Consider the following 24825-nt stretch of genomic DNA (forward strand, 5'->3'; position numbering starts at 1 on the left):
TCAAGACAAAAACTACCCTCATGTGCTTGTTCAGTACTGACTTTCCTCTTTGCCCATCCCCTTCTTAACTCCTGGTGGCCACTAATCTATCATCCCAATTATACAATCTTATTTCAAGAATTATATAAATGGAATCATAATGTGTATAACCTTCTGGAATTAGCTTTATTTTGTATAATTCTCTTTGAACATCCAGCCAGGTAATCCTGCATATCATTAGTTCATTCCTTGTTACTCCTGAACACCGTTCCATGGCATAGAGGTACTACAGTTTAATGATTCATCATCGAAGGACACGTGGATTGTTTCCAATTATGGCTATTACAAATAAAGCTGCATAAACATTTATGTCTAGGTTTTTGTGTAAACTTAAGCCTTTATTTCACTGGGGTTAATTTCTAGGAGAGTAATTGCTGGGTAAAATGGTAGTTACATATTTAACTTTAAAAGAAACATTTTATGTTCCCACTAGCAATACATGAGTAATCCAATTTCTCTGCATTTGGTGTGATGCTTTTTTGGGGAGTGGGTGCTGGGGTTGAACCCATACAGGGTCTCATACATGTCAGGCAAGTGCCCAGTTTTTTTTTTTAATTTTAGCCATTCTGATAGATTTGCAGTACTAGCTCATTATGTATTTAATTTGCATTTAATTTCAATGGCTAGTTGAACATCTTTTCACATAGTTATGTAACGCCTGTATATTTTGTTTGGTGAAATGTCTATTCATGTCTTTTGCCCATTTTCTAAAACGGTTTATTTTAAAACCATTGAATTTTGAGAATTCTTTAATCCACATAAAAGTATTTTGATTATGTTGTTTGCCAGTATTTTCACATATCTTTATAGCTTGTCTTTTTATACTTTCAACATGGTCTTTTACAGAGCAAACATTTTATTTTGATGAAGCACAATTTATTGATATTTCACTTCATGAATCATATTTTTGCTATCAAATCTAAGAACTCTTTTCTCAATCTTAGTTCCTGAAAGTTTTCTATTTTTTTTTCTACAAGTTTTATAGATACATGTTGCACAGTTAAGGTCATAATTTATTTTGAATTAGTCTTTGTATACAGTATAAGTTTGTTTTACCTTTTGACTTATCGATGCCCAATTATCTCAATATTGTTTTATTAAAAGACCTTCTACCTTCATTGAATTGCTTTTGCTTTTTTTTTTTTTTTTTGGTACCAGGAATTGAAACCAAGGGTGCTTAACCATTGAGCCACATCCCCAGTCCTTTTTATATTTATTTAGAGATAGGGTCTAAGTTGCTTTAAGGCCTCGCTAAGTTTGCTGAGGCTGTCTTTGAATTTGTGATCCTCTTGTCTCAGCCTTCTGGCTTTGGCATTTTTGTAAAATCAGTTAGGCCTATGTCTGGGTTCTCTACCCTGTTCTATTTATGTATACATATATATATTCATCCTCCAATAGTACATTGTATTATTATACCTGTAAAACAGGTTTTGAAATCAGACTGATTCCTCCCACTTATCCTTTTTCAAAATTGTTTTTGCTATTTTAGTGCATTTGTGGAAAAGTCTTGTTGGGATTTTGAAAAGAATTGTGTAGAACATGTATATCAATTTGGGAAGAGCTGACATCTTCATGTATTGAGTCTTTCAACCCATGAACATGCTGTTTCTTTCCATGCACTTAGATCTTTGATTTCTCCTATTCATATTGTATAGTTTTCAACATACAAGTCTTACACTTATTTAGTAAATTTCCAACTAAATATCTCATTTTTATGAGAGAGGGATTGAAAATGGTATTATATTTGTAATTTTGATGTACACAAGTTCATTGCTTACATATAGAAATATAATTAGTATTGTACTGTTTATCTTATATTCTGAAGTCCAGATGAACTTATTAGTTCTAGGAGTTTTTTTTCCAATAAACTTCTGGAGATATTTTTACATAGAGAATAACATAATTTATAAACAGGGACCATGTTCTCCCTTTCATTTTAATCTGTATGCTTTGTTTCTTGCCTATTACAATGGTTATAACATCTAGCACAATGTTGGATATGAGTGCTGAAAGTGGACTTTGACAAATTAAGTTCTCTATTTTTTTCTGAGAATTTTTACCATGAATAGACATTGAATTTTGTCAAATTTTTTTCTGTGCCAATTAATATGATCATGTGGGTTTTGATTTTTAGCCTGCTAATATGGCAGATTACCTTGATTTTCTGTGTGTTTATGGGGGGTACTGAGGGCCTTGTGCACGCTAAGCAAGTACTTTACCACTGAGCTACATCCCAGCCCTTATTTTATTTTATTTTGAGACATGATCTTGCTCAATTGCCCAGACTGGCCTTGAACTTGAAATAATTTTATCTCAGCTTCCCAAGTAGCTGGCATTGCAGATGTGTACTTGATTTTAAGAAATACTGAACCATCCTTGAATTCCTGAAATGATCACACTACCAAGGTGTGTATAATTCTTTTTAAATTCAACACTGGAGTCTATTTACTAATTTTTTTTGTTAAAGATTTTTCTATTTATGAGGGATCTCATTCTGTATCTTTCCTTTTTTTTTTTTTTTGTCTTTGGTTTTGGTATCAGGCCAATGGTAGCTTCACGAAATGAACTGAGACTTTTCGATTTTCTGGAAAAAATTGTATAGAATTGGTATTAAGTACTTGATGAAATTTTCTTGTGAAACCATCTGGGCCAGGAGATTTTACTTTTAGGAGTTTAAAATTATGAATTCAATTTCTGTAATAGTTATAGGGGCATTCAAATATTCTATTTCATATTAAGTGGGTTATGGGGGAGGTGGGGAGAGAGACAAAGAGAGTGTGTGTATTGAAGAAACTATTTTCTGTAAATTGTTGTATTTGTATTGTTTTCAACTATGCTTTTTATCTTTAGTGATATCCCTTGTTTCATTCCTCCTGTTAGTAATTTGTTTTCTTTATTTGACAGTCTTGATAGAGGATTGTCACTTTTCCTGATCTTTTAAAGAACCAGTTGTTTCACTGATTTTCTGTCATTTTTCTGTTTTTGGTTTCTGCTCTTATATTTATTATTACCTTTCTTCTCTTTGAGTTTATTTGCTCTTCCTTTTAAAAGTTCTTGAGGTGGGGAACTTAGATTATTGATTTGAAATTTTTCTTCTTTTTTGCACACGCATTTAGTTCTATAAATTTCCATTTCAGGACCGCTTTAGCTGTATCCCACAAATTTTGATATATTGTAGTTTCATTTTCATGCATTTTATACTTTTATTTCCTTTGAGGCTGTCTTTATATCATGAATTATTCAGAAGTGTGTTGTTCATTCTTCAAATATTTGGGTATCTTGCCTACATTCTGTTTATTATTGATTTCTAGTTTGATTCCATTATGGTCACAGAATACACTTTGTATTGTTTAAATTATCTTCACTATATTGATGTTTGTTTTATGACCAGTTTTTGGTCTATCTTGGTAACTCGCTGTGTACACTTGAAAAGGATGTGTATTATGCTGTTGTTGGGTGGAGTGTCTTCTAATTACCTATTAGATTTTTTTTTATTGAATTCCCTAGAATCCATATTTTCCATTTATTTTTTGAATCAATAGTGGATTTGCCTGTTTCTTCTTCCAGTTTTTGTTTTACATACTTCGAGGTCAGTTTTGTAGTTTTAAGCAAACACATTTAAGATTACTATGTGTTCTTAGTGTATTGGATTATTAGTCATTATGTAATGTGCCTGTCTCTGATAATTTTTTTCTTTTGAGATTTACTTTATTGAATATTAATATAGTCACTCCTTTCATTTATTAATGTTTGCATGATCTATTTTCTTCCATCCTTTTGTTTTTATCTTGCCTACATTGTCATTCTTGAAATGACTTTCGTGTGAACCACATATCATTGAGTAATGTTTTTAGATCCATTCTGCCAATCTGTCCTTAATGCTTTTATTTTAAGCATTGACATTTAATATAATCATTGATATAAGGCAAAAAGCCTGCCACCTTTTTTTGTTTCTGTGTGTTCACTATTTTTTCTTTTTTCTGCCTTCCCGTGGATGATGGGAACAAAGAATTCCATTTTGATTTATCTATAGTGTTTTCAAGTATATTTCTTTGAACAGCCTCTTGAGAACTTGCTCTACACCTTATATTACGTATGCACAACATCATAATCTAATGGTGGTGTAATTTTACTAGTTTGAATATGGAAACTTTACTTCCCTTTATGACTCTTTACCTTCTCACATTTATAATTGCCTTAAATATTTCATTTACATACATTTAGTACATTAGTGTTATAAGTTTTGCTTCAACAAACATAATTTAGAAAACCCATTATACTGACCTGTATTTTTGCTTACCATATTCTTTCCTGATAGTCTTTCTTTTGTGGTTTTCTTTTTGTTTAGAAAAATCCTTTTAGCCATTCTTTTAGAGTAGGTCTTCTGGTGAAAGACTCTTAGTTTTACTTCATCTGAACATTTCTTGGGTCCTCCTTTATTGTCACTGGGTATAAAATTTTAGTTCAGTGGTTCCTTTCAACTATTGCAATTTTGCACACTTCTGACCTCCATGGATTCTGATGAGTAAAACCACCGTCATTCGAGTTGTTTTTCCCTATAGGAAAGGTGTTATTTTTCTCTGACGCCTTTCAAGATTTTTTCTTTTTATTTAGTTTTCAGAAGTTCTATTCTGGTGTCTTGGTATGAATTTTTTGGGTGTATCCTATTAGTTGCTTGCTCAGTTTTTTTCATGTTTATTTATTATTATTAATTATTTATATTGATAATTATTTAAACTTATCTACATATTTACTATGTTTATTCACAATTCTTTTTTATTTACCAGAACTTCCTTGTGGGTTGATTTTCTTACCATGAATTACATGGTTTAGATTTTGTCTTAATATGTTTTGATGAAAACTCATTTTACCTGAAAATGTTTTTATTTTATTATCATTCTTGGAAAATAGTTTCACTGAGTATGAAATTGTAGGTCAAAGGTTAAAAATTGCTTTTCTCACTGGGTACTTAATATGTCTTTGGCAGTTTCAATTGATTTTTTTTAAAACATCATGACTAGGTTTAGTCAGAAATGCATTCAAAAGTCAATGTAATTCATCATATTAATCAAGTAAAGGAGAAAATCCCATGATCACATCAACAGATGCAGAAAAAACACTTTTTAAAATTTGTTCTTTTTAGATCTACATGCCAGAGTGTAGTTTGACATGTTATACATATATCAAACATAACTTATTATTAGGATCCCCTTCTTGCAGTTGTACATGATGTGGAGTTACACTGATGAGCATAGGAAAGTTGTGTCTAACGCTTTCCCATTCCCATCCTCCCTCCCTTTCCTTCATTCCCCTTTGTCTACTCCAGTGAACTTCTATTCTGCCTTCCCCCTCCGCCCCTGCCTAATTGTGTGTTAACATCTCCATATCACAGAGAACAGCCAGCCTTTGGTCTTTTGGGATTGGCTTATTTCACTTAGCATGACAGTCTCTAGTTCCATCCATTTACTAGCAAATGCCATAATTTCATTCTTCTTTATGGCATATACCATATTTTCTTTATCCATTCACCTGTTGAAGGGCACCTAGGTTGGTTCCATACCTTTGCTATTGTGAATTGAGCTGCCATATTTTCTTTATCCATTCATCTGTTGAAGGGCATCTAGGTTGGTTCCATAGCTTAGCTATTGTGAATTGGGCTGCCATAAACATTGATGTGGCTGTATCACTGCAGTATGCTGATTTTAAGTCCTTCAGATATATACCAAGGAGTGGGATAACTGGGTCAAATGGTGGATCCATTCCAAGTTTTCTGAGGAATCTCCATACTGCATTCCAGAGTGGTTGTACCAGTTGAGTGGCTGTACCAGTTTGCAGTCCCACCAGCAATGTGAGAGTGCACCTTTATCCCACATTCTCACCAACATTTATTGTTACTTGTATTCTTGATAATTGCTATTCTTACTGTAGTTAGATGAAATCTAAGTGTAGTTTTAATTTGCATTATGTTGATATTGAACATTTTTCCATATATTTGTTGACCATTTGTATCTCTTCTGTGAAGTACCTGTTCAGTTCCTTTGCCCATTTATTGATTGGGCTTTTTTTTTTTTTTTTTTTTTTTTTTGGTGTTAAGTTTTTGAGTTCTTTATATATCTTGGAGATTAATGCTCTATTTGAGGTACATGTGGTAAAGATTTCCTCCCATTCTGTAGGTTCTCTCTTCACATTCTTGTTTTCTTTGTTGTGAAGAAGCTTTTTAGTTTGATGCCATCCCATCTACTGATTCTTGATTTTACTTAGTGTGCTAACACAGGAGTCTTGTTGAGGAAGTTGGTTCCTAAGATGACACGATGGAGATCTGGGCCTACATTTTCTTCTAGTAGGCGCAGGATCTCTGGTCTAATGCTAGGTCTGTGATCCACTTTGAATTCTTGATCAGCTTTTGATTGCAGGTTTATATCTCTTGCCAAATTTGCAAACCTTTCAGGCATGATTTCTTTGAGTTCACTTGCATCCTTGTCTTTTTTTAGCCTCTCCTTCTGAAACTTGGATAACATGAATAAAAAATTTTACTTTATAGCTTCCCAGGCTCTGCTCATTTTATTTTAACTCTACTTTCTCTCTGATGTTAGATAATTTTTATTTTTCTGTTTCTCTCAGTTCACAGACTCTTTCCTCTATCCCACCACCTCATTTATGCTATTGTGCTCAGCTACTGACCTTTTAATTTCAGTTATTCTACTTTTCAGTTCAAGTTTTTAAATTAGGTTCTTTTTAATATTCTCTCTTTCTCCTTCTATCTCCATCTCTATTTTGCTAAGATTCTTGATTTTTTTTTTTCCATTTGTTTCAACTGTTTGTTAAAACAGTTTTTATCATGGCTATTTTAAAAATCTTAGAAAATTCTAACATTATTGTCTATTATGGTTTAGGTGTAAGGTGTCCCCCAAAACCTCACATGTGAGACAGTGCAAGAAGGTTCAGAGGAGAAATGATTGGGTTGTAAGTGTCTTAACCCAATCAGTGATTTAATTCCCTGATAGGGATTAACGAAGTGGTAACTGAAGTGGTAGGGTATGGCTGAAGGAGGAGGGAATTGGGGTGTGGTTTTGGATATATATTTGTATCTGGCTTGTGACACTCTCTGCTTCCTGATAACCATGTAAGCTGCTTCCCTCTGCCATACTCTTCTGCCATGATGTTCTTGTGTCACCTGGAGCCCTGACGAATGGAGCTAGCTGTCTATGGATTGAGACCTCTGAAACTGTGAACTCTCAAATAAACTCTTCCACCTCTACAGTTGTACTGGTTGGGTCATTTAGCCAGAGCATCAAAAAAGCTGACCATAAAGAAATTGGTGCTGAGAAATGGGTGGTTGCTGTGTCTAACCTGACCATGTGGTTCAGAAACTTTTTGAGCTTTTTGGAATTGGTGGGAGAAATTTTGAGATGTTCAACAGTGCAAGCTGGAAATGCTTTAGGCTGTTTTAAGCTGAGCTCAATGGTCAATTCTGGTGGGAGCTCAGAAGACCAGAAAGCCAGTAGGGCTGGGAACAATGAAGACAGGGCTCAAGAGGGTTCACAGGATGTCTATTGGAATTTGGAGTAGATGTCATTTGTGTTATGTTCTAGCTGAGAAGCTGTCTTCATTTTGCCTGTGTCCAGAGACTTCCTATGAGGTTGATTTTAGATTTGGATTTCTTAATTTGGTAGAAGCAATTTCTAGGCAGCATAGCATTCAGATGGTGATATGGATATTGCTGGAAGTTTTTAGCCAAATATACTGTGATAATCAGGAGCAGAAAGTAGAGCAGAAAGATTTGGAAAAAGTGAACTTGAAAGGCCAGAGTAAAACTAGGGCTAAGAAAGTTGCAGTTGTTAAAGATGTTACTGCCACTGAAGAAATGCAGAAGACTTTGCTCAGAGACAATAAGATGGCTTGAAAGCATCGCAGGAGCTGGCAAGACCACACCCATCTCAAGCTCAAAGGAGTAAAGGTGAAAATTCTCTTGAGAAGAGTCCAGTAGAGTGCCCTTCTTGCACAAGTAGGCCTAGGAAGTTTTTTCAATGTGCTCAGCCACCCAGACACACAGAGGCTGCTGCTGCAAGGATTCCTGGAGGCTTTGCTACTGCTCAAGATGGTGGTAGAACTTGGAATCAACCTCGTGGTGCTGGTTCTGCAGGAATGCAGGATGCTGAAGTTAGGGGGTCATGAAGGCTTCCACCAAGATTTCAAAGGAAAGCCTGGAAGGTCAGGCAAAGTGCAGCAGGGCTGGAGTCCCCATGGGCACCACCTGAGAAGTCAAAGTGTGGAGATGTGGAAGCTGAAGATTCAGTGGAGACCCCCAATATTAAGAAATATCAGTAACGTGGGACATCATTCTAGGAAAGCTGCAGGAATTGGGCAGAGACAAGCCAACATAAAGGCCACTTGGGCTGCAACAAACAGGGCCACAAGCCCTTTGGAGAGAACATCAAGATGCCATGTTCCCCAGGTGCCGGACATGGAGCTACAGAACTTGATTGCCCAGCTGGATTTTGGTCTTGCTTTGGTCCTATTCCTTTCTTTCTATGCCTCTAATTTTGTGAATGGAAATGTTTACTCTGTACCATTATATATTAGATACTTGTAGTTTGCTTCAAATTTTACAGGAGCTCACAATACAAGACTGCCTTGGTGCTTGGACTTTGGACTTGGACTTTGAGCAATCTTGGAACTGTTGACTATGGGGACTCTTGGAAATGGAAAAAATGTATTTTACATTTTGAGATGGTTGTGAGCTTTTGGGGGCTAGGGGCAGAACGTTATGGTTTGGATATGAGGTGTCCCCCAAAAGCTCAGGTGTGAGGCAGTGCAAGAAGGTTCAGAGGACAAATGATTGAATTGTAGGAGTCTTAATCCAATCAGTGATTTAATCCTGATAGGGATTAACAGAGGGTGTAGCTGGAGGAGGTGGGAATTGGTGTGTGGCTTCGAGTATATGTTTGTATCTGGCAAGTTGACTCTCTGCTTCCTGATCACCATGTAAGCCGCTGCCACACTCTTCCACCATGATGTTCTGCCTCACCTTGAGCCTGGAGGAATGGAGCCAGTCTTCTATGACTAACACCTCTGAAATCATGAGCCCCCAAATAAACTTTTCCTCCTCTAAAATTTTTCTGGTCAGATTCTTTAGTCACAGCAGCAAAAAAGCTGACTAAAACATTGTCATATTATCATTTGAAACTACTAATTGTCTTCTTAAAATTGGTTTTGGATCTTCCTGGTACTTAAAATGATGGTTTATTTCTGATTAAAACATGTACATTTTCTTATCAGAAGACTCTAGATCTTATTTAAACTTTGTTTTAGCTAGATCTTTGTGACTGCTCCAGCAAGAGAAGTGGGAGGATAAGACCTCATTACCACTAGATGGAAGCAGAAGTCCAGGTACCCTACTTGGACTCTGTGGATATCAGAGGGAAGAAGTTCCTATTTCTGTTGAACAGGTGTACAAGTTCCATCTCTTTGTGCAACCTTCACTGACAGAGATGGGGGTTGCTTCATTGCTGGTGGGACGTGGTAAAAAGTCCTGACTCTCCAGTAGGCCTCTTCTGATACCAATCGAATGGGGAGAAGAAGAGCACCTCATTTCTGTCCAGTGAGTGTGGAAGTCCAGGCTCCCTATGTAGTTTCCAGTGACACCTTCTGGGAAGGGGCTCTTTATAGATCAGTGGAGTAGTTGCTGGCTTCTACTTGTCCTTTTTTAACCCCACCCTAAGTGGGGTGTTATACCTCCTATGAGTAGGAGTCTACACCTCTCACATGGCTTCTACTTACATGGAGGGGAGTGTGACCAGTTTATCAGTGGTGTTTAGCTGGGGTAGAGAGCTTATTGTCTAAAAGTTTTCTATCGTGTTAGCTATCACTTCCCTGGTTCTTTGGTTATATAGTTTAGGCTTTTGTGGGAGTTGTGTGTGTCTGTGCCTGTTGATGTTTCCAGAATGCTGACCCACTGTGTCATTACTTGGTTCCTGAAGTCCCCAGCAAGTCCATTTCCTTTTCTCCACTTCACAGTTGTATTTGTTTTATATGTAATATCTGAGGGTTTTAATTGTTTTTAGTAGGAAGAATAGGGAAAATGTGTCTACTTCATCTGGAGTTAAATCTCTTCAACTACCTTCTGATTTACAAAATCTTTCTCAAGAATTTTCATTATTGCCAAATGGAATGCAAAACATGAGATTTATTCTTCCATATCTGAATTCTGATCAGTGTTTGACCCAACATAAATTTAAGGGACATAAATCATCTTGCTAACATGCTGTTGATTAGTAATCCACCTAGACCTTGTTCATTTTGGCTGAAGAGCAGAACAATTCAAGTTCCAGTTCTATAATTGCTTCAGTATGTTAAATCTGTAAGCTGTAATAGCACATTAACTAGTCTCTACCTAGTCCAAACTTAGATTCATGTCCAAGATAATATATAAGATAGCAAATGTGTGATCTTCTCATTTTTTCTTATCCTTACTTTATCCTGTGATCATTTTCTGTAGGTAATAATATGTAAAAATGACGAGCCAGTCAAATAGAGGACATATAGATCAGAGAAAGAAAACCGAACATAAATAAATTGTAAAAGCAAAAATTATCAGCTCAATAATGTTTAAATATGCAGTGAGAGTCTCTCTGCTAAGAATGGTTTTGTTTGTAGCTTTCCTACTTTTTATATTTCCATGTAAACCTAAAGTAGATACTTTTGGGGAATGTCTACCCCAGACAAAATTTGCCCTTCTCTGGGGACTCTCTCTAAGTCTACAAGGGTAGGGCTTCCAACAACCATGTATGTAACTATGTGCTTTCTATCCAGTGGCATGATTGCCAATCAGATTCTCTCTCCTTATAATTTAGAACTGGGAATGAGAGATAGTAAATCAGTCTTATAAGCTAAATAGTTGCAGGATGCAAATATGTGAGCTGACCTAAGTGTACATCTTTTTCTAAAGAGGGAAAAGTAGACTATAATGGATAAAGAGCCCCGATAGTTTTCCTCTCCCAGTTCTACCCACATTCTGAAGCCTGGATGAATTCCCTCTCCTTTTGTTTCCATGAATAGCCTAGTATTTTCTTGGAATTCTTTTCTTTCACCCTTACTTTAAGCTAGCTCAAATTGGTTTCTGTTATTTATAAAGAGGCAGGTGTTAATATATCCTCATATTTTTCTACCTTCAGGCTCAGGCCAATAGACATTGAGTGCATTTCTGGGTTCCAAGAATATAAGGAACCTCTTATGAAAAATAAAGCTAAAAATCAAGCTATGTTCTAATTGTCACCCAGACCCCTTGTCCATCTCCAGATTCTCAGCTTCTTGGCCTCTTTGCTAAGGTCTATTATATTTTGTTATTAGTTTCCTAATTTGTGATTTTTCTGATATTATCATACTTGATCCCTTGGTTTGCCTGGACCAACACTACAATTTCCTTCCCTCATATTAGCTGACCCATTGGACGGCATTCCTGTCAGACGTGACTTCCCCATGATGATTGCTACCCCATTCCACTAGAAACGTCCACTAATTTCTCATTTTAATAATCTTATTGATTTTTCTGATTATATAAAAAATACCCATTAATAAACATTCAGAAAAGCAACAGAAAGATGACTATCATCCCCTGCAAATACTTTAGCTATCTGGAGATAATCATTGATGGGAATATGTGATTCCTGAGCCTTTTTGTAGGTGTGTATGTGTTTGAATGTGCACATACATATAAATGCAATCATACCAAATCTGTATTTACCTGATTTATATATCCTATTTTATTCACTTGTATATTGGGAACATTATTCCATGCTAATTAAATATTCTTTATAATACTGAATAACTACATAATGTTTCATTTTATGAATGTACCATAATTTATTTAAGCAATATTCTATTCTTGGGCATTTATTTCATTTCTCTATTTTTGACTTCTAAACAAACTGAAAACAAGCATCACTCCATACAAGCCTTTTAGACCTTATTCAGACTTTTTCTGTAGGATTGATTTCTAAAAGTAAATTTTTTTAGTCAAAATGGATGTATGGGAGCCAGGGTTGTAGAGCACGTGGTTAGCATGTGTGAGGTCCTGGGTTTAATCCTCAGCACCACACTAAGGAAAAAAAAAAAGGAATGTATAAAACTAAGGATTTTTCACTTATATTGTTGGATTGCCTTCCAGAAACTCTACCAGTTTGTATTCCTTAAATCAATGAATAAATTCTTCCACTGAGAAGTAAAAATGAATGGTATTTCTAATTGCTTTAATCTGCACTCTTTGGATTTTAGTGAGATCAAACATTTCTAAATGTTCATTTGCTGTGTTTTTTCTCTTGTGAATTCCTCATTCACAGCCTTCACCCATTTTCATATTATAAAATCCATAATTTTCTAGATGACTTGTAGGCATTCTTTGTATACTAGGCATGTTGGTCCTGATTTTCATTTATGTTTAAAGAGAAAAGGCAAAGCATAATGATGAAGTTCAGAAGGACCCTGGAATCAGAATGTCTAGCTGGGTTTGAATTCAGATTGTGTTACCCATCACCTTGTGTGATACTTTGAATTTATTTTTTGGTGGCGTTTTTTGGGTTTTCTAGATAGAGGATCATATATCATCAGCAAACACATAATTTGATTTCTTTTTCTGTTTCAATCTCTTTCTCTTGCCTGATTGGCCTGGCTAGAATGTCAAGAACTATATTGAATAGGAATTGTTTAAAAACACCTGAAAATTTTCAAGTCAGGATATGATCATGTGTTATTTATGCATACTTTATTCATAGATCCAAAATAATGAGTAGTTTCATACAAATAACCAGTCAAATAAGACCTGATAACTTAGAACTTCACATACCTGGTGTTTTCTTTATCCCTTTGTCAAATGTGGTATAGCCAATATCATTTTCCAGAGCCTATTTATTTATCCAGGATTGTTGCTTAGAATAATGTATTAATCTGCCTTGCTTCCTTATAAATGAATGTATTAAATTGTTAGGAACAGGATGGGGGTGTGGCTCAGTGGTATAGCACTTGCTTATTAAGCACAAGGCCCTTGGTTTGATCCCCAACACCACCTAAAAAAAAAAAAAAAGGGCTAGGAAAGATAATATTGTATAGACTTACTGATGTTGGATTTGGAAGTTGTTTCTTGAATTGAATAACTGTTTTATCTGAGTGGTTTCCACGTTTTTTTGGGTTTCCACGATAGGGAGTAAATAATGCAATATTTCTTGAGTTTGAGCTATTCTTTTCTCCCTGTAGATTCTTTTTTCATCATCTGTCCAATTTATGCCACTCCTCTTACTTTGGAAAGATGTACATTCTTTACCTTTGCTTCTTAAGGTGTGATGCAGATCTGGGGATCAACCAGAAAAATATGAATATGTATATATATGAGTTGTATTCATTCAACAATTATTTATTAAGTCAAATCATATGTCAAGAAATTTATCTAAATATTCTCACCATATGAAGCTTATACTGATGACAGTGGGCATACAATAGACAAGTAAAAGATAATCAAGTTTATGGGATAAAATAAATTTAGGGAGAATAGAGAACTTTTGGAGAAATGGTGGTTTCCATTTTTATAAAGGTACCAAGAGAAGGCCTCCCTGTGGTGCTAATAAGTCTTAGGAGTTAAGAAATAAGTTAAGCAGATATCAGGAGAAAGAGCATTCTGGATAAGAGTACAGTAAGAGCAAAAACCCTGAGCAAGGTAGGAGCATGTAATGTGTTGAGAATACCAAGATGGCATCAGTGGCTGAAGCAGAATAAAGTAAGGGGAAGTTATGTGTTCAGATAAGTGAAGTCTGTGGTGAGAGCAGAGACAAAGGAAATAACCAATAAAACTCAGGCAGAGGTAATGTCTACATGGGCTCCTCTTCACCATCATGTTTCATGAACAGCCAGAGAAATGGGAGCAACCAACTGCAGTAGGTGAGAAGTATGGATGGCAGTAGGTGAGGGAGGGGGGGGTTGTGATCATTAACTCTATTTTGAAAAAGGAAAGAATGGTTGGTAATTAGAACTGTAATTGAGGAAATTGATGGGCCTGGATATTTCAGTGAGATAGGAAGGAAAGATGATGGATATGAGTTAAGTTTACAAGTTTATTCATGGTAGGGATGGGGGCAAGAAGTTAATGTTTTTGCTGGATGGTCTCTGTGTGCACGTGTGCACGTGTGTGTGTGTGTGTGTGTGTGTGTGTGTGTGTGTGTGTGTGTGAGAGCGAGAGAGAGAGAGAGAGAGAGAGAGAGAGAGAGAGAGAGAGAGAGAGAAAAGAGGTGAAGACGGGGTAGAGAAAGCTAGTTAGGTTCATCTAGAATTTAAATGGTTCATCATGGGCTTAGTAAAAGGTTGGAGGGGCAAAAAGTTTTAAAGACACTGATAAGAACATGGTTGGAGTGAAAATTAAACCAAAGGAATGAAGAAAATGTGCTAAAGACTGGATGAGGTTTCAAGAGCTGGAATGTAAATTACATTCCTACATTTGGAATTGGGTCAATGTAGGTCCCCTATCTGCCGGGCTTATTCACACATGTCCAGATTTTAACTTCCCGTGAGATGTGATGTGACCACAGGTATCTGATTATTCCGTCTCAGTCTCCCATTGAGACAGACTATGAAAAAGAAGAAGCACTCTACCACAAGAAAACAGTAGGGATTATGGGTTTCCATATGTTGGAAACTTGGAGGCATTTCTGTTAAATCCAGTGCAGCTGGATCAGGTAAAATTCGTATGGGTTGATTTAAAAAAAAAAAAACAAACTCTAGAAATTATCTTTAGACATACTCCAAAATATACAGTGAGGATTTAAAGTGAGAACAAGGTCACTGAAAACTGTGGTCATATACTGGGGACTTTCCTTTTTTAAAATTTCAAACATCCCCCAACACAGAATAGTATAGGAAATTTCTTTAAATCCATCACTCAGCTTCAATAATTTGATTTTGTTTTCCTGTTAGGACTGGTCAACATTTAGAATCCATTGACGGCACTAGAGGAAATGGTTATAGACAGCTAATATAAGGAGAAAGTGAAGCATGTTTCAAAGACATGATTCCTGGAGTGCCATGACTTCCTGCCAGCTGCTGGCAGGAAGTAGAAGTAGAAGAATGGCCCCTGCAAGGGTGTTACATTTGTGTCTCTCAAGTTCAAAGAAGAGTGACTTAGCTATAAAACTATCTGCAGGTTATGTATTTGCTGCTCCTCCACGCTCCCTGGCAGCCAAAAATTCTGTTTCTGTACTCTGTCTTATCACTAAATATAAACTCCTCCAGAACTAAAGTCTAACTGGGTCCTTCATTAATCTTTGACAGAAGCTATGTTGTTTCCTCCTTGACAAGTTCAATAATGGGAAAGACAAACATCCTTCTGTAAGGAAGAGTGATATGGAAGACGTGACATTTATTTCATTTTTTTGGTGGTGCTGGGGATTGAACCCAGGGCTTTGTGCTTGCGAGCCAAGCACTCTACCAACTGAGTTATATTCCCAGACCCAAGATGTGACATTTTAGAGGAAAACAGTCTTACATGCGCATATTATAAGAAAAGTGGGAGGCAACACAAAGAGAAGATAATAGCTCTCTATGAAATTGACTTATGTTAAAGAGTAATGTAGAATTTTTATTTGATGTGTGTCTATAAAACAGTCAAGAAAAGATGCTAATTTCAGGAAAGACTGGATAAGGTTAATTAGGCACTGTGGTGGAGCCAATGGGGAACAAGAACAACAAAAATCCTTTCAACATGGACAAATAACTTTCCTTTTTGTAGGAAAATCACACAAACACCACCAGTCTCCCAGTTCCTCTCGTTCTGTTCTAAATATTTTTTAATGAGAATTGATACCTCCGTCAGTCTACTGAAATTTCTCTGATCAAGATCCCCAAGAACCTCAGTGTTGTAAAATTCAATAGTCACTCCTCTCAGTTGACTAATCAGAAACATCAGACTCAGTGGATCATTCCCTTCTCTTTGATATACTTTCTCATTTGGCTTCTAGAACAACACATTCTATTAGTTTCCTCACATCCCACCTTGTTCCCCAGTTGTCTTTGTTGGTTCCAGATCTTCTCCTGACCCATTAATGGAGGGACTCCTGGGGACTTGGTCCTTAACCCTTTTATTTTTTTAATTTTTAAAATTTTTCTAATTAGTTGTACATGACAGTAGAATGCAATTATACATTTTGATAGATCATACATAAATGAAGTGTAATCTCTCATTTTTCTGATTATACATATTGTAGGATCACATCAGTCATACATTGCTGGTGGAATGCAAAATGGTGCAACAATTATGGAAAGCAGTATGGAGAGTCCTCGAAAACTTGGAATGGATCACCATTTGAACCCAGTTATCCCATGCCTTGGTTTATACCCAAAGGACTTAAAATTAACATACTACAGTGACACAGCCACATGGATGTTTATAGCAGCTCAGTTCACAACAGCTAAACTATGGAACCAACCTAGATGCCCTTCAACAGATGAATGGATAAAGAAAATGTGATATATATATATAATATATGTAAATACACACACACACACACACACACATATATACATATATATATATGATGGAATGTTACTCAGCTTTAAAGAAGAATGAAATTATGGCATTTGCTGGTAAATGATGGAGTTAGAGAATGTCATGCTAAACAAAATAAGCCAAACCCAAAAAACTAAAGGCTGAATGTTTTCTCTGATATGCAGATGCTAATTCACAAAAGGAAGATTAGAGTTAATTAACTCTTTTCTGTCTCTATACCTATTTCCTTAGGAATTTCATTTATCATCTATCCCAAACTAGTGTCTATATGCTGAAAATCCCCAAATGTATCCCCATTCTAAGTCTCTCTCTGAACTCCAGACTCATATCCTTAAGCTCAACTTAATAGCTGACATTTTAAATGCAACATGTCCAAACTGAATTGCTACTCCATTCTTTGTTTTGTTTTTTTTTTTTTTTTTTTTTTTTTCTGTCTCAGCAGATAATAACTCGACCCAACTATTTGCTATGGCTCAAAAACATTAAGTTTCAACATTTGTAAACACTTGTAAAATGATCACCACAGCCAGGATCTAGTGAAGATTGTCCCTAAAAGGTTCCTTGTGCATCCAATTTCCCATTCATCCTCTACTGCAGGAAACTTTTATGGTTTTTTTCTCTATAGATTAACTTGCTTACATATAAATGAAATCAGATAGCATTTTCCATTATGTATCTTGTCTGACTTTTCATTCAGCATAATGATTTTAGATTCATCTGGGTGAATAATGTAGGTGAATTTGACTTTTGCTTTACTAACTTAAACAAGCATGAATTACCATGATAGAATCAGGACAAAGTCAATCTTACCTGTCCTTCTACAGGAGTGATTCAGAATAGACACATCTCAAGATAGAAACTATGAACTGCAATGGTCTTCAAATTAGTTTAGGTATACTAGCATGAATTACCATGATAGAATCAGGACAAAGTCAATCTTATCTGTCCTTCTACAGGAGTGATTCAGAATAGACACATCTCAAGATAGAAACTATGAACTACAGTGGTCTTCAATTAGTTTTAGTATATTCATACTAAAAGTCATGAATTAAAAGATGGTTTTCAATGGAAAATCCCAAGTCTGGCAAGCAGAAGCTACTAGAACACGGTGGTGGCATTTAAAAAAAAAAAAAAAAAATCCTTTTGGGGGAGTAGTGAGGACGAAAGTTATCAATAGCAGAGAGCTATTGCAAATAAGGTAATTAAAATGTTTTTCAAGGCTGTATTAAACTGAAATAATTTTCTTCTATAAATTAAATAAGGCAAGTATTTTTCAGGTACAGAACAAAAATTGTTATCAATCCCTTCTGTTATCAAAGCAGTTCCTATAATCCAGGTTTCGTAAGATTTATTATTGAAAATATAGCATAAACCATCTTTATTAAAATACTAAATAATAATTCAAAAAACCTGTTGGTATCCTTGTCTTCTCAATCCAACTTGATGTTTGTAGGCTCCTAGGACACTTCAAGGCTGTCACTCTGAAACAGTTTTCATACAAACGATTTCCCAGGGGCTGAATTATTTCCTGGACTGGCCTCTCACAGGTTTCTAAAAAATATCTTCGTTGGTCTTTGCTAAGACTCTGAATCATACTTTGGGAGCTGAAAGAAATTGGGTTCTGTGATCTCAATTTCAAACAGCAAACTAACCATCCAAGAGTAATGTACTGCCATGTTCTACTGGTATATTGTACCTCAAAGTATGCAAAGTCATAAGATATATCTATATCTTATAACTGATATATATATCTTATCTTACATAAGGAAGATTAAAGGGGTTGAACTATTTGCTCAAGATCACCTAGCTAAGAGGCAAGTCTAGAAGTCATACCTTCTACCTTAAGTACTTTTTCTGTTACTTTCTCTTATCTTGATATATCAATTTATTTCCATAGGATATGATAGAGATATGATAAATAATATTTTTTAAAAATTAAATTAAATTAATTTAAAAGAATTAATTTTAGATCCAGTTATGGATATGCCAAAAGGTGTCTTACATATTGGTCTTACAATATATAAGGCAACTTTGTGCCAAGAGCCTATGTTTTCCTTAGAACCTATTTTATTCAGGCAGAAACCAAGGGGAGAAACCAAGGAAGGGAGAAAGAATGAACCATGGTATCTCTATTGTATAACTTTAGGCAATTTTCAAATGCTTACCTTGATTACCTATTTCACTGTCTAGATTGTTTGTTTATATCATTATTCCTAAGGACAGGGAAACTTGCCAAGGGTGATAATTGTTTGTGCACACAAAACTACAAAGGTTTGTGTATATAATCTCTGAATTCCATTTCTATTCCTTTTTCAGTTTTAGGTACTAGTTTTATCTTCCAGTGACCAATGCTCCAATTGCCATTATACATAGTAAACATTTGATTATTATTCATTCATTCTAAAGCTCTAAATAATTCACTTATGTCAGAGATATTTGTTTTAAAAGAGAACCTCAGATACTACAATAATGAGAGCATGGAAATAAATGTCTATAGAATTTAAGGCAACCATTGGGGATAGCTTGGCAAAACTGAAATCTCAAAACCTTCAAAATACATCTTATGGGTACTCATATATGTATGAAAGTGACTGAGTCACAGATACTAGGAATAACTGAATACAAGAAGATATTCAATTAGCAAGGTTATAAGAAAGCACTTTAACCTGTTGCTTTAATTCAAAACCAAAATCTTACAAGACAGAGGAAAATGAGTAAGGTAGTTAGGTAGATGAAATCAAGTATAGTTTTCCTACCTCAAATATTTTTTTAGAAGCCAAGAAGGAGCTTGTCCAGGTATTTTCACTATAAAAGAGAATATACCATAAAATATCTGGTTATGTGTTAAGATCAACAAAACATAATAGTTTATTTTTTCAATTCATTTATGTATTTAATGGTTAGCTTAATTGAGATTATCTTCAATTAATCTACTATCATCTCATTCAGATATATAAAATATAAGAGTGCATATTTCATCTGGAAGCCTTTGGATTAAACTGTTTCCAGAGAATAGAAAACTGTGATAAGGTGGAAATACCTAACCATAACTGTCTAACAATTCATAATTGAGTATGTTTGGATCTATGAAGAATACCTACATGTACACTAAAGTGACCAACCTTTTAGAGAGCTAATTCGGGACATAGACATACCAGATCCCCCCAAATTTAATACATTGATGTAATAAATAATTATACACACATTATTAAGATAAACTAGGGATTCAAATTATACATCATTCTGTATTATTTGCTTTGCTAATACATGATACTATTTAAGCAAAACCATAAGTAGTTAAAAGTGGCAGTTAATTGTCATTAGTAGAACTAAACAAATAGTATGCATGAGAAAGTGGAATATTTTTATAATATCTCCCTCCTTTCCTCTGATATAGACTTTAACTCTTTATTATTTAAATTTTATAGGCCATAGTATTGTATATTCTTTTAAAAGTTGAATGTAAATACTATGAGAGCTAATTAAATAGATATTACTTATGTTGTATAAAAACTAACAATTTTTTCTGTCCCATGATACAGCAGGATGCTTTTGTTGTTTCATTTTTCAATAATACTTCTCTTAACTGCCTACAGCTTTTAAATATCATTCCTTTGTTTTATGTAGTAGTAAAACAGAATTCACACAAACATCAAATTCCTTTTTTTTTTTTTTTTTTTTTAGTACTTGGGTGCTTAACCACTAAGCGATATCACCAGCCCTTTTTAAAAAGATTTCTATTTTCTATTTTGAGCCAGATGTGGTGGCATGTGACAGTAATTCCAGTGACTCAGGAGGCTGAGGCAGGAGGATCACAGTTCAAAGTCAATCCTAAGCAAAAGCAAGGTGCTAAGCAACTCAGTGAGACCCTGTCTAAATAATACACAAAATAGGGTTGAGGATGTGGCTCAGTGGTCGAGTGACCCTGAGTTCAATACCTGGCACCCCTCCCCACAAAATTTTTTTTTAATTTTGAGGCAGGGTCTTATTTAGTTGCTTAGGGCCTTGCTAAATTGCTGAGGCTGGCTTTGAACTTGTGATCCTCTACCTTAGCCTTCCGAGCTGCTGGGATTTCAGGCATGTGCCATTGCACCTGGCTATCAAATTCCATTTGACTTGTAGTCCTGCTTTTATCAAGCCCATATAACACTGATACTGGTCAGTCCATGGTAATGACATCAAGTTAGATATCCTGTAAACAAAAATGTTTTGAGCATGCAGTACTTAGGATCTTACTTATTAATAAGAGCAGGAGTTCAAATGTCAATATGCTTTGCAGATGAACTGTTGGTTGTTCAGATACTATCTGTCTATAAATTCATTATGTAGATGTCTGTATCTAAAATGTCTATTATTTTTAGACACCCTGAAGTGCATTTGAGACAGAAGAGCCTGACAATGCCCAAGTGATACTTCTGATTTTTCTTTCATTGACAGCTGTGACTGCTCCAATGCCCACAGCTACATCAGACTTCCACAACCTCTTCTGAAGACTTTTGTTTTGGTCATGCACGTTTCAGTCTTGAGTCCATCCCACATGGCCCTACCTCACAGCCTCCCTATGACCCTGCCCCTCTGCAGCTGGTTCAAGTGTCCCCATTCTATTCTATGAGAAACCCCTTCCCTATCTAAAACTAACAAGAAAGTCTGTGATTCACCAGCAGAATGCTGTGTGCATTCATGAGCCCACATTTTTAGTCTACATAAGCAGCCTTCTCTTTTCCCTTATGGGCTAGGTCTATGTACTGCTTCCCTTATGCTATAGTAAAAGCCCTAATAAAATATCTTTTGAATGATTTTGTTTTGCCTATTTATAATTTTTATCTCAAATAGAGTGGGCTAAGATGGTTGCACTGAATTTGCTGGCACCAAAACCTGCCAGTAACCAGAGTTGGTAACGCTGAGAATAACTAGCTGCTGAGAGCTGCAGGAAAAGCTGCTGGGAGAGCTGTTAATTCCAGCTGCAGAAGGAACTGCAGGCTCCAGCTGCTAGAAAGGCAAAGGGGAGAGCCACTAACACTAAGAACTGAGAGTTCCTAATTCCTACGGAGCTGCACTTTGCCGATTTGTGATTTCTGTGTGGTGAATTGAGCAAAAGAACCTTCAGCAGATTGGTAACTCATTGACTGTCATCAGAAGTTAAATTTCTCTTTCTCAGAGGAACACTTTTTTTTAAACATTGAGATAATTTGAACTTAAAAGAGGCTCCCAAACAAATTACAGTTTTAGTGCTTAATGTGTATGCTCCTTTCCAGTGACATATTTTTTTGAGGTCTTAGTCTTATTTCCCCTCAAGAAGTCATGTTTCACCATTTGAGCTTTTGTCACAACCTGGGCCTGATAATGATCAACTCAGATACAGTCAGTTAATTTTCTTGACTCCTTAAAACCTCTTCAAAGATTTTCAGGTTTGGAGAAGCAACATATAAATTGTTTTCACTGAAGTTCTTTCCTCTATTCTTTCTCCTCAAAGTATTCCAAATTAGAGAAGGATATTCCCTTTCTGCCCCACATTTGAAGATGTGATTTAAATGGAGAACAACATTTTGATATCTTCTCAACGACTAGCAACAAAGATAGCTATTGTATACACGTCTAAGGAGGCTCTTTTCTTCCATTTCTATAAGTAAAAATTTCATATTTTGAGGATACTAAAATGTGACATAAAACTTCATTATGAAAGTCTGAATGTCACAGTTTAGCAAATCAACACCCACTTGTAGTACAAGATGTGGGGAGACATTATTAGGTGAGTCTTTTAATTTCTTTGGTAAAAAGTTAATGACTGGGACATGCTAAAATTTACATTTTCATTGCCATCAATACAGATTGATGAGCACAACTAGTTTGTATTTGGACAAAATATTAATAATATTTGTTTTTAAGTTTTCTTTGGTTTTGTAGAAACTTCATAGAAATGGAGATTATTTGAAACCCCATTTTTCAACTCAAAATATATAAGAGCCAGGAGAATGCTTTCTGTTATCAGGATTCAGTACATTACTTGATACAATGTTGAAAACATTTTGGTTGGTAAGATTTGATAAAATGAGCTTTACACTGTAATAGACCAGCATATCTGTCATCAGAATTTCCTTTTTGTTGACCCACAGGGTATTTTAGTGGCAACCCATGAGTAAGGAAATATAGTTTTATTCTGTTTCGTGAAGCAATCAAGGAAATGGTATGATAACTATTATTCATGTGGTATGCCCAAGTGGATTCACCAGAAGTTTTTTTTTCTCTTTTTTCAGGACCGAGGACTGGACTCCAGGGCCTTGCCAGTAAGTACTAGGCAAGAACTCTGCCACTGAGGTAAATCCCCAACCCCACCAGCTATGTTTTGATAGAGAAATGGTATTTTGCAGGAGGGAAAATACATTAATTTAGTTCTGCTTGTCTCATCCTGGACTTATGAGATTTAGTCTCCCTGTGTACTTACATCTCTATTCCTTCATGATGCCCAGGTCAACCTAAAAGTCAAGTTGAGACACACCTCCTATGAGAACAAATGGTTTTATTAGTGGAGCCAAGGTGAAAGTAGAGCCAAAGTGGAGCCTTGGGAAAAACACATTTAGTTATCATTACCCAGAATAGTGCTTCGAGATTGTATAAAACTGTGGCTTTAAATCATGAGTGTGAGGGGGTGCCGCTAAAAATTACTTGTTAGTCACTTGTTAGGAATTATGGTGCTGGAAAGGTTAAGCTGACTTGTAAAAAAGGGGTTGGGTCCCAGCAGCTTCAGGAGCTGAGACAGGAGGATGGAGAGTTCAAAGCCAGCCATAGCAATAGTAAGGGCACTAAGCAACTCTGAGACTGTATCTCTAAATAAAAATACAAAATACGGCTGGGGATGTGGCTCAGTGGTCGAGTGCCCCTGAGTTTCAATTCCTGGTATCCACCACCCCAAAACCCCAGCAAAAAAAAACCCAAAAAAACCAAAACAAACAAAACCAATGGTTGGGGCGTGGTCTCAGTCTCTGAGTAGTTTGGGTCTGTTGTACCAAAGGTCAGTAGAGGGTTAACAAACAATATCTGGTCCAGTCTGATGACTGTCATCTGGGGGTGAACATGTCTGCAGCCAAATTCAAAGGTTCAACTCTGGATGTTCTGAGATCAGATTTAATCATGCCTTCCTACTCCATTTTAAGTACTCTAGCCAATGCTACTATATTTTGATATCTTCCTTCACACACAGGTCCAAATTCTTTTCTGCATATTGTACCATAGGCTCTAATATGCTTCATTATCTCCTTAACTAGTTATCTAGTTATATATATGCTTCTATCCTTCTATCTGTAATTAAAAATAACATAATCATTTAACTTTCTCCTTCCGTCTTTTTTTATGGTGATGTCTGACATCAAACTCATTAGTATTGTACTTAATTCCCTCTTCATTTTCTGAAAACATGATTTGCACATTCAGATTGAACTGGCACTAGTTTGATATAAAGAACAACAGTTAATTCACAGGTAAAGTCAAAGATGAACTGTAACATTTCAGGGTGGTAGTTTACCTGGAAGCCTCAGTTCTCTGATGGATCCAAGAAGTCATTGATTTTCAGTTTATTTAATATTTTCTTAATATAGGACAAAAATGATGATTTTCAAGGTTTATTCACATTGGAACTACAACCATGTGTTCCTCGTTGATTGTTGTAGAGGGAAATGAGGTGAGGGGAGGGGGCGGGGGGAAGAAAAGATGGTGGAATGAGACAAACATCATTACCCTATGTACATATATGATTGCATGAATGGTGTGAATCTACATCGCATAAACCAGAGAAATGAAAAGTTGTACTCTGTGTACAATGAATCAAAATGCATTCTACTATCATATACAACTAAATAGAATGAACAATAAAAACCCATATGTTCCTGTACTACATTTAAATAGTCTATATCCTTAATAATATTAAATCTTCACATTCATGAACACTGGGGTATCTTAACATGTACTTAGATTTTTAATATATTTTGATAAAAGAAAAATTTTGAGATGTTCTAAATTAATTACAAGGGATTCAGGATGGAGTAGGGGAGAGATAAAGTTAATCAGTTAAAAATTGTGAAGGAAGCTAACAAAAAGATTACTTCATATTTCTAGTTGTTGAAACCTTGACTTAGTCTATCATGGCCAGTGCTCATTTATGTAGAGTTTATGTGTATAAATACAGAAAAAGGTCTCAAATAAATATCCTAAAGTGTGATTTTTACTTTCTTCCACTTATGTTTATTTCT

General features: G+C 35.6%; 1 protein-coding gene across 1 annotated transcript in view; it reads right to left on the reverse strand.

Annotated features, from left to right (window-relative positions):
* AGBL3 (AGBL carboxypeptidase 3) overlaps positions 1-24825 on the reverse strand; it is a 76924-nt gene that overhangs the window by 3874 nt on the left and 48225 nt on the right. The window contains exon 14 of the mRNA XM_079150178.1: positions 13150-13381. Within this exon, the coding sequence (XP_079006304.1) occupies positions 13150-13381 (232 nt within the window). The remainder of the gene's footprint in view (positions 1-13149; positions 13382-24825) is intronic.

The sequence above is a fragment of the Sciurus vulgaris genome (assembly GCF_902686455.1).
Source record: "Sciurus vulgaris genome assembly, chromosome: 8".
NCBI classification, from domain to species: Eukaryota; Metazoa; Chordata; class Mammalia; order Rodentia; family Sciuridae; genus Sciurus; species Sciurus vulgaris.